Source organism: Octopus sinensis, linkage group LG28, assembly GCF_006345805.1.
Source record: "Octopus sinensis linkage group LG28, ASM634580v1, whole genome shotgun sequence".
NCBI classification, from domain to species: Eukaryota; Metazoa; Mollusca; class Cephalopoda; order Octopoda; family Octopodidae; genus Octopus; species Octopus sinensis.
The window spans coordinates 11,806,432-11,821,431 of NC_043024.1; the positions used below are offsets into that span (position 1 = coordinate 11,806,432).

Consider the following 15,000-nt stretch of genomic DNA (forward strand, 5'->3'; position numbering starts at 1 on the left):
TCTCTTTGCTTTTTGATAACGTTTGGCTTGAAGACAATAAGATACGAAGTTGTAAAGGTATCGGTGTGATCCTTAATTATTTATTTTGTATCATTGTGATTTTTTATTAATAATATTGTTCCTGATGTTATTTATTTCATTTTTTCAAGTTTCTGAGGATTATTTCTTATGTTTATTTTTATTATTACTAGCAGTATAGCCCAGCATTGCTCGGGCTTGTTTTCTTTTCAACCCTTTAGAATTGGAATTTTTGAAAAGTAAAAATTTTGCATTATGTAGCTTGTTATTCTCTTCAAGTGAACATTTTTCTGGTTGAAATACACCGAAAAATGGCGACACAGCAGTCAAAAAAGTCGTAAAAAATAGGGGTTTTCATAGAAAAAAAGCACCTTTTTGATGTAAATAATTTTTGGTGTTATCATGGTCCGATTTGAATTTTTTTCTGCAACATAATGAAGAGCAAGCCTTCTTCTATCATACTCTCAATTTTGTCAACTTGCGCCGCAGGGTCTCGGAGGAGATAGTGTTAGTTGAAGGCTACCAAACCTGCCACACGCAGACAACTTCAGCTTTATATATATAGACTAGCAGTATCGCCCGGCGTTGCCCGGTTTTTTCGACCCTTTAGAATTGGAATTTTTGAAAGTTAAAAATTTTGCATTATGTAGCTTGTTATTCTCTTTAAGTTAGTGAACATTTTTCTGGTTGAAATACACCGAAAAATGGTGACACAGCAGTCAAAGAATCGTAAAAAATAGGGGTTTTCATAGAAAAAAAGCACCTTTTTGATGTAAATAATTTTTGGTGTTATCATGGTCCGATTTGAATTTTTTTCTGCAACATAATGAAGAGCAAGCCTTCTTCTATCATACTCTCAATTTTGGTCACCTTGCGCCGCAGGGTCTCGGAGGAGATAGTGTTAGTTGAAGGCTACCAAACCTGCCACACGCAGACAACTTCAGCTTTATATATATAGACTAGCAGTATCGCCCGGCGTTGCCCGGGTTTGTTTCGACCCTTTAGAATTGGAATTTTTGAAAGTTAAAAATTTTGCATTATGTAGCTTGTTATTCTCTTTAAGTGAACATTTTCTGGTTGAAATACACCGAAAAATGGTGACACAGCAGTCAAAGAATCGTAAAAAATAGGGGTTTTCATAGAAAAAAAGCACCTTTTTGATGTAAATAATTTTTGATGTTAACATGGTCCGATTTGAATTTTATCTCCTACGGAAGGAAGAAGAAGCCTTCTTCTACCATACTCTATATATTTATGTATGTATATTTGTGTACATGTATGTGGTAGTTTTCAATTATTATTTTATGTTTGTTTTTCATGTATGTTAGATCTTATGGATACATATCAGCACACATTTGTGTATGTGATGATTGTATAGGTTTGTATGTATGTATGTATGTATGTATGTATGTATGTATGTATGTATGTATGTATGTATACTCTTTTTACTCTTTTACTCTTTTACTTGTTTCAATCATTTGACTGCGGCCATGCTGGAGCACCGCCTTTAGTCGAGCAGATCGACCCCAGGACTTATTCTTTGTAAGCCCAGTACTTATTCCATCGGTCTCGTTTGCTGAACCGCTAAGTGACGGGGACGTAAACACACCAGCATCGGTTGTCAAGCAATGCTAGGGGAACAAACACAGACACACAAACACCCACATACATATATATACATATACATATATACGACAGGCTTCTTTCAGTTTCCGTCTACCAAATCCACTCACAAGGCATTGGTCGGCCCGGGGCTATAGCAGAAGACACTTGCCCAAGATGCCACGCAGTGGGACTGAACCCGGAACCATGTGGTTGGTTAGCAAGCTACTTACCACACAACATATATATATATATATTAAATTAAAGAGAAAACCACTATTAGGCAAATCAAACAGTGGAAAACATAAAGCAAAACATAAAAATAAATAATTAATATAATATACAAAATATATAAAACATAAAATTTAAAATTAAATTATTTTGAATTTAAAATTTTTAGTTTATATTTATAAATTTTTATATTTTTAATATTTTTTTAATTTTAAATTTATATATTTTTAAACTTTTAATTTTTTAATATTTATATTAATTTATTTATTTATTTATTAATGAAAAAAATTTATATATATATATTATATATATATATATATATATATATATAGGTGTGTATGTGTGTGTACATATATGTATGTATGTGCATGTAGTCTGGCTTATACTTCTATTGGTATTATGTTTTTACATATTTAAACTGTGATGTATAATTACCTGTGGGGTTATATATACATGTGTATATATATGTATACTCCATATATACTTGTATATGTTTGTATGTATATAAATATGTATATGTACATTGGTATACATTTACATCTGTTGTTTAATATTAAGCTTTGTGTAAGGTAGCTTAGCATATACATGTCTACATGAATGCTCTAGTATTTGGTTTAGTCTATGTATATTTATGTATATATATACGGTTAAGTAATTGAGATTCTAGTGAATTCTAAAGAATTCACATGAATATGGTCCTTAACTAGGATGCACCGGAAATCTATATGGTGTTAACCATACGACAAGTGGGGTGATTACAAATAGGAAAAAAGCAACAAGAATGGATTAAAATCTCGGTACGATCGTTTCGTACGAGGACATCTTTAATAAGCTTATTAAATAATCTTTAATAAGCTTATTTTGTAGCTTATTAAAGATGTCCTCGTACGAAACGATCGTACCGAGATTTTAATCCATTCTGTTGCTTTTTTCCTATATGTATATATATATATATACAAATATATTTTTTGGTAATTTTTCGCAAAAAGTAAAGTCACTGAGGATTTTTAAAATAATATAAATAATGAAATTATTGTATACAGTGCTCAGGTGCACCACAACTTGTCAAAAAGTGCATATAAAGCATATGCAGTAATGTACAAATGTCTGGGAAGCGAACAGTGTATGAGTCAGATACATGCTTGCGTGTGTATGGAGGGGAGAACGATCAGGTGTAGTATTGGTGAATCTCAGGAAGCATGGAAGTTTTGAAGGATGCAGTGCTCCGACAACTAACAACTGATGCCGGCAGTTTGTTCCATGCTTCAGCGTGTGTATGGAGGGGAGAAAGATCAGGTGTAGTGTTGGTGAATCTCAGGAAGCATGGAAGTTTTGAAGGATGCAGTGCTCCGACAACTAACAACTGATGCCGGCAGTCTGTTCCATGCTTCAGCGTGTGTATGGAGGGGAGAAAATCAGGTGTAGTGTTGGCGAATCTCAGGAAGCATGGAAGTTTTGAAGGATGCAGTGATCCGACAACTAACAACTGATGCCGGCAGTTTGTTCCATGCTTCAGAAACTCTCAACGTGAAAAAAATGTTTCCGAAAGTCATGGGAGCTGTGCTGTTTTCTGACTTTGTAAACATGTCCACGGGTGTTAGACAGGTGGAGTTTGAAAAGGTGCTCAGAGTTATTGTTTGTAAGATGGTTGATAATTTTATGGGTGTCTGCCAAGTCAGCTGCCAGACGTCGGAGTTTCAACGTGTCCATACCCAGGGAAGTGTGGAGGCGCAATGGCCCAGTGGTTAGGGCAGCGGACTCGCGGTTTCGATTCCCAGACCGGGCGTTGTGAGTGTTTATTGAGCGAAAACACCTAAAGCTCCACGATGCTCCGGCAGGGGATGGTGGTGATCCCTGCTGTACTCTTTCACCACAACTTTCTCTCACTCTTACTTCCTGTTTCTGTTGTACCTGTATTTCAAAGGGCCGGCCTTGTCACTCTCTGTGTCACGCTGAATATCCCCGAGAACTACGTTAAGGGTACACGTGTCTGTGGAGTGCTCAGCCACTTACACGTTAATTTCACGAGCAGGCTGTTCCGTTGATTCGGATCAACCGGAACCCTCGTCGTCGTAACCGACGGAGTGCTTCCAGACCCAGGGAAATAAGGCGTTCAGAATATGGCAAATGCCTGATGGAGGGTATTCTTTTGGTTGCACGTCGCTGAACGGCTTCCAGACGATTAATATCCTGGGCAAGATAGGGGTTCCAGATAGGGGTTTCCTTTTTATATTGCCTCTTTCAGCGTTTCACAGGACTCATTGAAACTTACTAAAACTATAAAACATCTTATAACTTTTGTCATCATAATATATTGCTATTATTTTAAGGCGGCGAGCTGTCAGAATCGTTAGCACGCCGGGCGAAATGTTTTGCGGTATTTCGTCTGTGGCGTTCGCTACGCCATCTAGCGGTGGGGTATCTGGAGCTGGCCCGTAACCCGAATTTTGGAAAAGACGGCGAGCTGGCAGAAACGTTAACACGCCGGGTGAAATGCGTAGCCGTATTTCGTCTGTCGTTACGTTGTGAGTTCAAATTCCGCCGAGGTCGACTTTGCCTTTCATCTTTTCGGGGTCGATAAATTTAGTACCAGTTACGCACTGGGGTCGATGTAATCGACTTAATCCCTTTGTCTGTCCTTGTTTGTCCCCTATATGTTTAGCCCCTTGTGGGTAATAAAGAAATAGATATTTTATCTGCCGAGATCGACTTTGCCTTTCATCCTTTCGGGGTCGATAAATTAAGTACCACTTACGCACTGGGGTCGATGTAATCGACTTAATCCGTTCGTCTGTCCTTGTTTGTCCCCTCTCTGTGTAGCCCCTTGTGGGTAATAAAGAAATAGGTATTTCGTCTGCCGAGATTGACTTTGCCTTTCATCTTTTCGGGGTCGATAAATTTAGTACCAGTTACGCACTGGGGTCGATGTAATCGACTTAATCCGTTTGTCTGTCCTTGTTTGTCCCCTCTCTGTGTAGCCCCTTGTGTGTAATAAAGAAATAGGTATTTCGTCTGCCGAGATCGACTTTGCCTTTCATCTTTTCAGGGTCGATAAATTTAGTACTAGTTACGCACTGGGTCGATGTAATCGACTTAATCCGTTTGTCTGTCCTTGTTTGTCCCCTCTATGTTTAGCCCCTTGTGGGTAATAAAGAAATAGGTATTTCGTCTGCCGAGGTCGACTTTGCCTTTCATCCTTTCGGGGGTCGATAAATTTAGTACCAGTTACGCACTGGGGTCGATGTAATCGACTTAATCCGTTTGTCTGTCCTTGTTTGTCCCTTCTGTGTTTAGCCCCTTGTGGGTAATAAAGAAATAGGTATTTCGTCTGCCGAGGTCGACTTTGCCTTTCATCATCTTCGGGGTCGATAAATTAAGTACCAGTTACGCACTGGGTCGATGTAATCGACTTAATCCCTTTTCTGTCCTTGTTTGTCCCCTCTATGTTTAGCCCCTTGTGGGTAATAAAGAAATAGATATTTCTTCTGCCGAGATCGACTTTGCCTTTCATCCTTTCGGGGTCGATAAATTAAGTACCAGTTACGCACTTGGGTCGATGTAATCGACTTAATCCGTTTGTCTGTCCTTGTTTGTCCCCTCTCTGTGTAGCCCCTTGTGTGTAATAAAGAAATAGGTATTTCGTCTGCCGAGATCGACTTTGCCTTTCATCCTTTCGGGGTCGATAAATTTAGTACCAGTTACGCACTGGGGTCGATGTAATCGACTTAATCCGTTTGTCTGTCCTTGTTTGTCCCTTCTGTGTTTAGCCCCTTGTGGGTAATAAAGAAATAGGTATTTCGTCTGCCGAGGTCGACTTTGCCTTTCATCCTTTCGGGGTCGATAAATTAAGTACCAGTTACGCACTGGGGTCGATGTAATCGACTTAATCTCTTTGTCTGTCCTTGTTTGTCCCCTCTATGTTTAGCCCCTTGTGGGTAATAAAGGAATAGGTATTTCGTCTGCCGAGGTCGACTTTGCCTTTCATCCTTTCGTGGTCGATAAATTAAGTACCAGTTACGCACTAGGGTCGATGTAATCGACTTAATCCGTTTGTCTGTCCTTGTTTGTCCCCTCTATGTTTAGCCCCTTGTGGGTAGTAAAGAAATAGGTATTTCGTCTGCCGAGATCGACTTTGCCTTTCATCTTTTCGGGTTCGATGTATGAAAAATTACATCAATATTCTAAATTTGAACATTTTCGCTTCATTTTAGAATTTCAAAAAGTACAAACCAAACAGAAAAATTTCATACAAAAGAATTTTCGCATTGCAATCATTTCTTATTCGAATTACATGTCCTGGCCATCTGCACCGAATTCTCAGCAGCATACTTTTGATATTTGAGATACCACATTTTTCTTAGATAAAGTACCAATTGTCAGACATTTGGTATCTTATCTAACCATTTTGTGTTGCAGTCATTGCACAGACAGCGCATGTGAAAAGCTTCAAGTTACTTTATATATCTGTAATAGGGAGAACAGGCTTTTGCGAAACCTTATACCCAAAATACTCTTACTCTTTTACTCTTTTACTTGTTTCAGTCATTTGACTGCGGCCATGCTGGAGCACCGCCTTTAGTCGAGCAACTCGACCCCGGGACTTATTCTTTGTAAGCCCAGTACTTATTCTATCGGTCTCTTTTGCCGAACCGCTAAGTTACGGCGACGTAAACACACCAGTATCGGTTGTCAAGCAATGCTAGGGGGACAAACACAGACACAGAAACATACACGCATATATATATATATATATATATATTATATATATATATATAATATATATATATATATATATATATATATATATATATATATATATTTATATATATATATATATACATACATATATATATATATACGTATATATATATATATGTATATATATATTATATATATATATATATATATATAATATATATATATATATATATATATATATATATATATATATATATATATACATACATATATACGACAGGCTTCTTTCAGTTTCCGTCTACCAAACCCACTCACAAGGCTCTGGTCGGCCCGAGGCTATAGTAGAATACACTTGCCCAAGGTGCCACGCAGTGGGACTGAACCCGGAACCATGTGGTCGGTAAGCAAGCTACTTACCACACACCCACCCCTACGCCTGTATACACTTATTTTAGTTGTCAGACTCACACCGTATTTATCCCAGAAACGATGGGAAAGTTTTCCAAAAGCACTTATAGCTTTAGACATTCTAACATTGATTCCATCATCAATAGTACTCTTAAAGTTTATTGTACTTCCAAGATATAGTGGTACCTTGACTTACGAGTGTCCCAACTAACGAGTTTTCTCGAGATACGAGCCGCCTCTCGGTTGGTTATTTGCTATGAGTTGCGAGCTAAAATTCGGGTTACGGGCCAGCTTTGGATGGAAGCACTCCGTCGGTTACGACGACGAGGGTTCCGGTTGATCCGATCAACGGAACAGCCTGCTCGTGAAATTAACGTGTAAGTGGCTGAGCACTCCACAGACACGTGTACCCTTAATGTAGTTCTCGGGGATATTCAGTGTGAACCAGAGAGTGACAAGGCCGGCCCCTTTGAAATACAGGCACAACAGAAACAGGAAGTAAGAGTGAGAGAAAGTTGTGGTGAAAGAGTACAGCAGGGGTCACCACTATCCCCTGCCGGAGCCTCGTGGAGCTTTAGGTGTTTTCGCTCAATATGGAAGCACTCCGTCGGTGACGACAACGAGGGTTCCGGTTGATCCGATCAACGGAACAGCCTGCTCGTGAAATTAACGTGCAAGTGGCTGAGCACTCCACAGACACGTGTACCCTTAACGTAGTTCTCGGGGATATTCAGTGTGACACAGAGAGTGACAAGGCCGGCCCTTTGAAATACAGGTACAACAGAAACAGGAAGTAAGAGTGAGAGAAAGTTGTGGTGAAAGAGTACAGCAGGGGTCACCACCATCCCCTGCCGGAGCCTCGTGGAGCTTTAGGTGTTTTCGCTCAATATGGAAGCACTCCGTCGGTTACGACAACGAGGGTTCCGGTTGATCCGATCAACGGAACAGCCTGCTCGTGAAATTAACGTGTAAGTGGCTGAGCACTCCATAGACACGTGTACCCTTAACGTAGTTCTCGGGGATATTCAGCGTGACACAGAGAGTGACAAGGCTATCCCTGTCGGAGCCTCGTGGTGCTTTAGGTGTTTTCGCTCAATAAAAACTCACAACACCCAGTCTGGGAATCGAAACTGCGATCCTAACCACTGGGCCATTGCGCCTCCACAATGCCACATTGAACGCTGTAACATCTTCCCAGCATCCAGTGTCTCACTCGATAGCAGACAGACAGGCGCGTTGGCAAGTGCGAAGATCGTTAGCCAGACGGGTGGTAAGATGCTTACTTAGTCGTTGCAGGCTACAGTAGCATCTATGCTGTGCTTGCAATTGTGTTATTTTGCACAACTTCGTTTTTCTAACCAATGTTTCGAAGAAAGTGAGTGCGAAGGACAGAGATGAGAAGAAGAAGAAGAAGAAGCGAATGATGTGCTTTGAATTAAAGAAAGAAATTATCGAAAAACATGACCGACGTATGTGTGTAGTCGACATGGCGAAGCAGTATGAGCGTAGGGCTTCTACGATCTGCACCATACTGAATCAGAAGGAGTCGATAAAATCTATAATGCCAGCCAAAGGCGTTAAAATCTTTATATATAAAACTGAAGTTGTGTGTGTGTGTGTCTGTCTACTCCGATTTAGATTCCTAACTACCCCCACATTTTGCGGTGCAGTGTAACCAAAACCGGGTATCTTATAGTCGTGATTCATATCGAGCCCTTCTGGGTATTAGCGCGCGTCTACGATGAGTCTACGATTTAAAAAACAATTTACCATAATTTTTCCGTATTTTTAATGATTTTTGCTCGGGTTATATAAGGGAAGTAACTCTCTAAAAATGTTTATATAGTTATTTCCCTTACAAACCCGAGCAACGCCGGGCGATACGCGGACGTCTGTGCATGAAAACATGGAGAAGCTGCTTGCGAGAGATACCTTGACCGACGCTATAATCTGCGAGAAGGTACGAGCTATTTACGCTGATTTGCTGCAGTATACCCCGGGCACTTTCACGGACGAGGTATTAAGCGAATCGATTAAGGCCAGTCGGGGCTGATTCAAGAACTTTAAAAAGAGGACCGGCATTCATTCCTTTGACAGGTATGGTGAGGCAGCGTGCGCGGATATGTTAGTTAGTTAGTTAGTTAATTTGGCTCAAAAGCAAATAGCAAGGTCATGTAGGGGGACATGGAGTTAAGTACAGGGTGGTGTTCATGTAAAGAGTTCAGGCCACTTGAGGTCAAGGGAGGCTTTGAACAAAGCGGTCGTCGGCATCTTCACCATCTCGTCTGGCAGCTTGTTCCACGGATCCGCAACCCGGACGGAGAAAGCTCCTCTCCTTCGATTGAGATGAAATCGTCGCAGGTAGAGCTTTTCGGAATGACCCCGCAGCCGACGCTCTGGAGCAGGAGTGAAGCAGCTGAGGATTATCTCAAAGCTTTTGCCGGAGTTATTGCAGCCGAAGGAAGGATACATCTCCCAGCAAGTCTTCAACTGTGATGAGACAGAACTTTTTTTGGAAGAAGACATATAACGGCAAAGGATGCCAGACCCCCCAACCCATGAAGGATAGGCTAACCCTCGCATTATGCGCCAATGCAAGCATCCACTGCAAGATTAAGCCGCTGCTCGTTTATCATTCGGAAACACCAGAGCCCTTTAAGTCACATAAGATTCTGAAAGAAATGCTGCAGGCTATGCGGAGGACAAACCCGAGGGCGTAGGTCACCTGGCGGTTCTTTGTGGAGTGGGTGAATTTGGTTTTTGGTCGTGACGTTAAGAAATATCTCCAGGAAAATAAACTACCTCTGCAAGCCCTTCTCGTCCTGGACAATTGGCATCTATAAGGGAAGTAACTCTCTAAAAATGCTTATATAGTTATTTCCCTTACAAACCCGAGCAACGCCGGGCGATACTGCTAGTATATATATATATATGTATGTGTGTGCGTGTATGTGTGATTGTATGAGTAAGAACATACATGTTTCTGTGCATGTGTACCTACGTAAGCGTTGTGAACGCGGATGGTTTATGTATGTGTGTTATCTTTTGTGAAAATATGGTAACTCTTTTACTTGTTTCAGTCATTTGACTGCGGCCATGCTGGAGCACCGTCTTTAGTCGAGCAAATCGACCCCAAGACTTATTCTTTGTAAGCCCAGTACTTATTCTATCGGTCACTTTTGCCGAAACGCTAAGTTACGGGGACGTAAACACACAAACATAAACACACACATACATATATATATATATATATATATATATATTTATAGGCGCAGGAGTGGCTGCGTGGTAAGTAGCTTGTTTACCAATTGAAAGTAAAGTGGCGAGTTGATAGAATTGTTAGCATGCCGGACCAAAATGCTTGGCGGCATTTCGTCCGTCTGGCAGAATCGTTAGCGCGCCGGGCGAAATGCTTAGCGGTATTTCGTCTGCCGTTACGTTCTGAGTTCAAATTTCACCGAGGTAGACTTTGCCTTTCATCCTTTCGGGGTCGATAAATTAAGTAGCAGTTACGCACTGGGGCCGATATAATCGACTTAATCCCTTTGTCTGTCCTTGTTTGTCCCCTCTCTGTGTTTAGCCCCTTGTGGGTAGTAAAGAAATAAGTATTTCGTCTGCCGCTATGTTCTGAGTTCAAATTCCACCGAGGTCGACTTTGCCTTTCATCCTTTCGGGGTCGATAAATTAAGGACCAGTTACGCACTGGGGTCGATATAATCGACTTAATCCGTCTGTCTGTCCTTGTTTGTCCTCTCTGTGTTCAAATTCCACCGAGGTCATATCGCCCTTGTGGGTAGTGAAGAAATAAATATTTCGTCCGTCTTCGCGTTCTGAGTTCAAATTCTGGAGATGGTAACTTTGCCTTTCATCCCTTCTGGGGTCAATAAAATAAGAATCAGTAGATCACTGGGGTCGATGTAATCGACTTACCCCGTTCTCCGAAATTCCTGGCCTTGGGCCAACTTTGAAACCGATATTTAATTGAAAGTAACCGAATTCAAAGAATTAATTGCATAGAACAAGAGCAACCTTTGTCCTTCAAAGAATCTGCAGTGGGAAAGAAATAGCATTGGAGTTTCTGATATCTTTCTTATTTTCTCGTTTTACAGATTAATCTACGTCAGAAAATATGTTGCGTCAATCAATGCATTTGAAATTGACCATTGCTTTGGTACTATGCATAGGAGTACTCTTTGAGATTGGTGCTTATTCAGACATCTGCTCCAAATGTAGGTGTAACACGGTTAAGAAAACTGCAGACTGTCAAAAAAATCAATTCGTTTCTCTCCCTAAATCAACAATTTTGAAAGTATTTGAGCATTTGTAAGTATTAAACAATTTTTTTCATGTTTTCTACATACAATGGTTTAAAAGCTGATTGGCCATGTTTTCAGTCGCTCTGAGGTCAAGTAAACCGCTTTTCAATATATTGGGTTGGCAACTAAGTTCCGCTGTTTTTTGTTTTAAAAAGTTTTAATAAAAAAATAACTAATTAATCAATAATGTATTCACCATTCTTGTTTACAACTTCTTCCCAACGTTCAACAAGATTTTCAGTACCTCGTTAAGTAGAAATCACCAGATTTCAACTCGAAAAATTGATCCAACCAAGTTCTCAAATTTTGCATCAGTATTGAACGAAACTCTGCACATAGCATTTGAAAGAGATCGAAAGAGGTGGGAATCCGTTGGTGCCAAATCAGGAGAGTACGGCGGGTGTGGCAACACTTCCCAGCCATGCGTTTGAATGGCTTTCTTGGTCATATTGGCGATATGAGGGCTGGCGTTGTTGTGCAGCAGAAGAACTCCGTGCTGTTGATTAGGTCTTTACTTTTGAATAGCCGTGTTGAGTCGTTCCATCTGTTGAACATAGAATTCTGTGTTGATCGTATAGTTCCGTTCAAGCAATTCGTAATGGATAATCCCTTCCTAGTCCCACCATACGCAAAACATCGTTTTACGCGGATGAAGATCTTGTTTTACGCACGGTGTCGCTTGTTTACCGGGGCTAAGCCATTCCTTACGCTGCTTCATATTGATGTACAGGCATCATTTTTCGTCGCCAGTGACGATTCGGTAAAGAAATCATTGCTTGTGTCCATGAGTTGAGCGGTAACAAGCAAGCAAACCAGCGGAGATTGCGGCTCGTTGATTTTTGTTGTTGTCACTTAAAGCATGCGGAATCCGTGCTCCATACTTCTGAACCTTTCCCATCGAGTGAAGATGCTTCTCTATGGCAGTGTGGGAGCATTCCATTTTCTTTTCCAGTTCCCTTGTCGTTTCACAAGAATTTTCGTGCAAAAGTTAGTTTAATCACTCTTCATCGAACTAAACTGGACGGCCAGAATGAGGTGCGTCTTTGAGGTCAAAATTTCCATTTTCGAACTTGGCATACCAATCACGAGCGGTTCTTTCAGCTATGGCACCCTCTCCATACACAACACAAATGTCGCGAGCAGCTTTTGCGGCCTTAGAACCTTGATTAAAAGCAAAAAGAAGGTGTCGAAAATGCTCGTTTTTCTTAACTTGATGTTCCATTTTAATGATCTGGAAATAAACAAAAATTAACTAAAATTAACTAGAAAAAACAAAAAACAAAAACCAAATAGATTCCAAAGTGATTCAAAAATAGAATTCTCGAAAAAAAAAAATAGATTCCAAAATTTAATAAAACGGCGGGAACTTAGTTGTCAACCCAATATGTTAACTATTGTGGAGGCGCAATGGCCCAGTGGTTAGGGCAGCGGTCTCGCGGTCATAGGATCGCGGTTTCGATTCCCAGACCGGGCGTTGTGAGTGTTTATTGGGCGAAAACATCTAAAGCTCCACGAGGCTCCGACAGGGGATGGTGGTGATCCCTGCTGTACTCTTTCACCACAACCTTCTCTCACTCTTACTTCCTGTTTCTGTTGTACCTGTATTTCAAAGGGCCGGCCTTGTCACTCTCTGTGTTAAGGGTACACGTGTCTGTGGAGTGCTCAGCCACTTACACGTTAATTTCACGAGCAGGCTGTTCCGTTGATTCGGATCAACCGGAACCCTCGTCGTCGTAACCGACGGAGTGCTTCCATTCCATGTTAACTATTATTGAATCTAGAATTTAAAGTATTACAAAGATGAGATTAGACAAATATCTGAACGTTGATGATATTGATCTCTTGCATTAAAGCTTATGGCATCTTTACGGAAGAGAAAGTACGAAGACTTTAGGGCCAGCAAAATGTGTGGTATATATCGGAGTATTTTATTTTCCCTACACTTGAGGAAACTATTTACGGTTACTTCAATAATGTATCGGTGAGAAAGTCACAGAATAGCTTATGTTGGAAGCACTCCGTCGGTTACGACGACGAGGGTTCCGGTTGATCCGAATCAACGGAACAGCCTGCTCGTGAAATTAACGTGCAAGTGGCTGAGCACTCCACAGACACGTGTACCCTTAACGTAGTTCTCGGGGATATTCAGCGTGACACAGAGAGTGACAAGGCCGGCCCTTTGAAATACAGGTACAACAGAAACAGGAAGTAAGAGTGAGAGAAAGTTGTGATGAAAGAGTACAGCAGGGATCACCACCACCCCCTGCCGGAGCCTCGTGAAGCTTTAGGTGTTTTCGCTCAATATGGAAGCACTCTGTCGGTTACGACGACGAGGGTTCCGGTTGATCCGAATCAACGGAACAGCCTGCTCGTGAAATTAACGTGTAAGTGGCTGAGCACTCCACAGACACGTGTACCCTTAACGTAGTTCTCGGGGATATTCAGCGTGACACAGAGAGTGACAAGGCCGGCCCCTTGAAATACAGGTACAACAGAAACAGGAAGTAAGAGTGAGAGAAAGTTGTGGTGAAAGAGTACAGCGGGGATCACCACCATCCCCTGCCTGAGCCTCGTGGAGCTTTAGGTGTTTTCGCTCAATAAACACTCACAACGCCCGGTCTGGGAATCGAAACCGCGATCCTATGACCGTGAGACCGCTGCCCTAACCACTGGGCCATTGCGCCTCCACAACAGAATAGCTTATAACTACCGAGTGATTGTATTAATTTTACAATTAAAACGATAGATTAACTACAGATAATTACGAGATCTGATTAAATTGCTAAACTTTTTAAATACATAATCGGAGAATATAAAATAATCTCATTAGAACAGCTTATGGCACATATGTTTTTAGGGCCCTTCATGAATAAAATAATGTAGATATCACGAACATATTAATTACTTTTATAAAAGTATTTAACTTTAAAATTGAAAACACATAATTTATAATTACTTTATTAACTTTCAGTAATGAGTTCAACTCTTAGCATTTCTCAAAAATGCGACAAAGATTAGTCCTGGAAGGATAAGTTTCTCAAACATTTAACGTTTCAAAAGATGGGATAGAAGAAAATTTATTAAATATTTAATACATGTTCATGGCAGTCGTAATATCTATTCTATATTCCCAGGGATTATCTTTTATCCTTTATTTTTTCAATCATTAGACTGCGGCCATGAAGGATTTCAGTCGAATAGATCGACCCTTATGACTTCATATTCCAGATTTGTGGTCTGTGCAGCCAGTTACTTTGAACTGTGGACAGGCTATTCTATTCCTTCAGTTAGCCTACAAAAGCTACAATCTGGATGATCCGATGCTATTTGCCCATGTCCACGTAGACACATTCGAGAAATCCAGATGGGACCGGTCAATCAGCTGAAGAAGCCTGAACAGAATTTGCGACGCTTCCGTCTACACAAACCACTCACAAGACTTTGGTCAGCCCGAGGCTATAGTAGAAGACACTTGCCCAAGGTGCCACGCAGTAGGACTGAACCAGCAAGCTACTTACCACACAGCCACTCCTACGCCTATAATATATATATATATAAATATACATATATATACGGCGGGCTTCTTTCATTTTCCATCTACCAAATCTACTCACAAGGCTTTGGTCAGCCCGGGGCTATAGCAGAAGACACTTGCCCAGGTGCCACGCAGTAGGACTGAACCAGCAAGCTACTTACCACACAGCCACTCCTACCTCTATAATATATA

At 40.9% G+C, this 15,000-nt stretch overlaps 1 protein-coding gene across 1 annotated transcript in view; it reads left to right on the forward strand.

The window, feature by feature from the left end:
• Window positions 1–15,000, forward strand: part of LOC115225738 (adhesion G protein-coupled receptor L2-like) — a 69,193-nt gene that overhangs the window by 180 nt on the left and 54,013 nt on the right. Inside the window, exons 1-2 of the mRNA XM_029796680.2 lie at window positions 1–57; window positions 11,067–11,280. The exon at window positions 1–57 is cut by the window's left edge and continues 180 nt beyond it. Coding sequence (XP_029652540.1) covers window positions 11,087–11,280 — 194 coding nt within the window. The 5' untranslated portion in view covers window positions 1–57; window positions 11,067–11,086. The remainder of the gene's footprint in view (window positions 58–11,066; window positions 11,281–15,000) is intronic.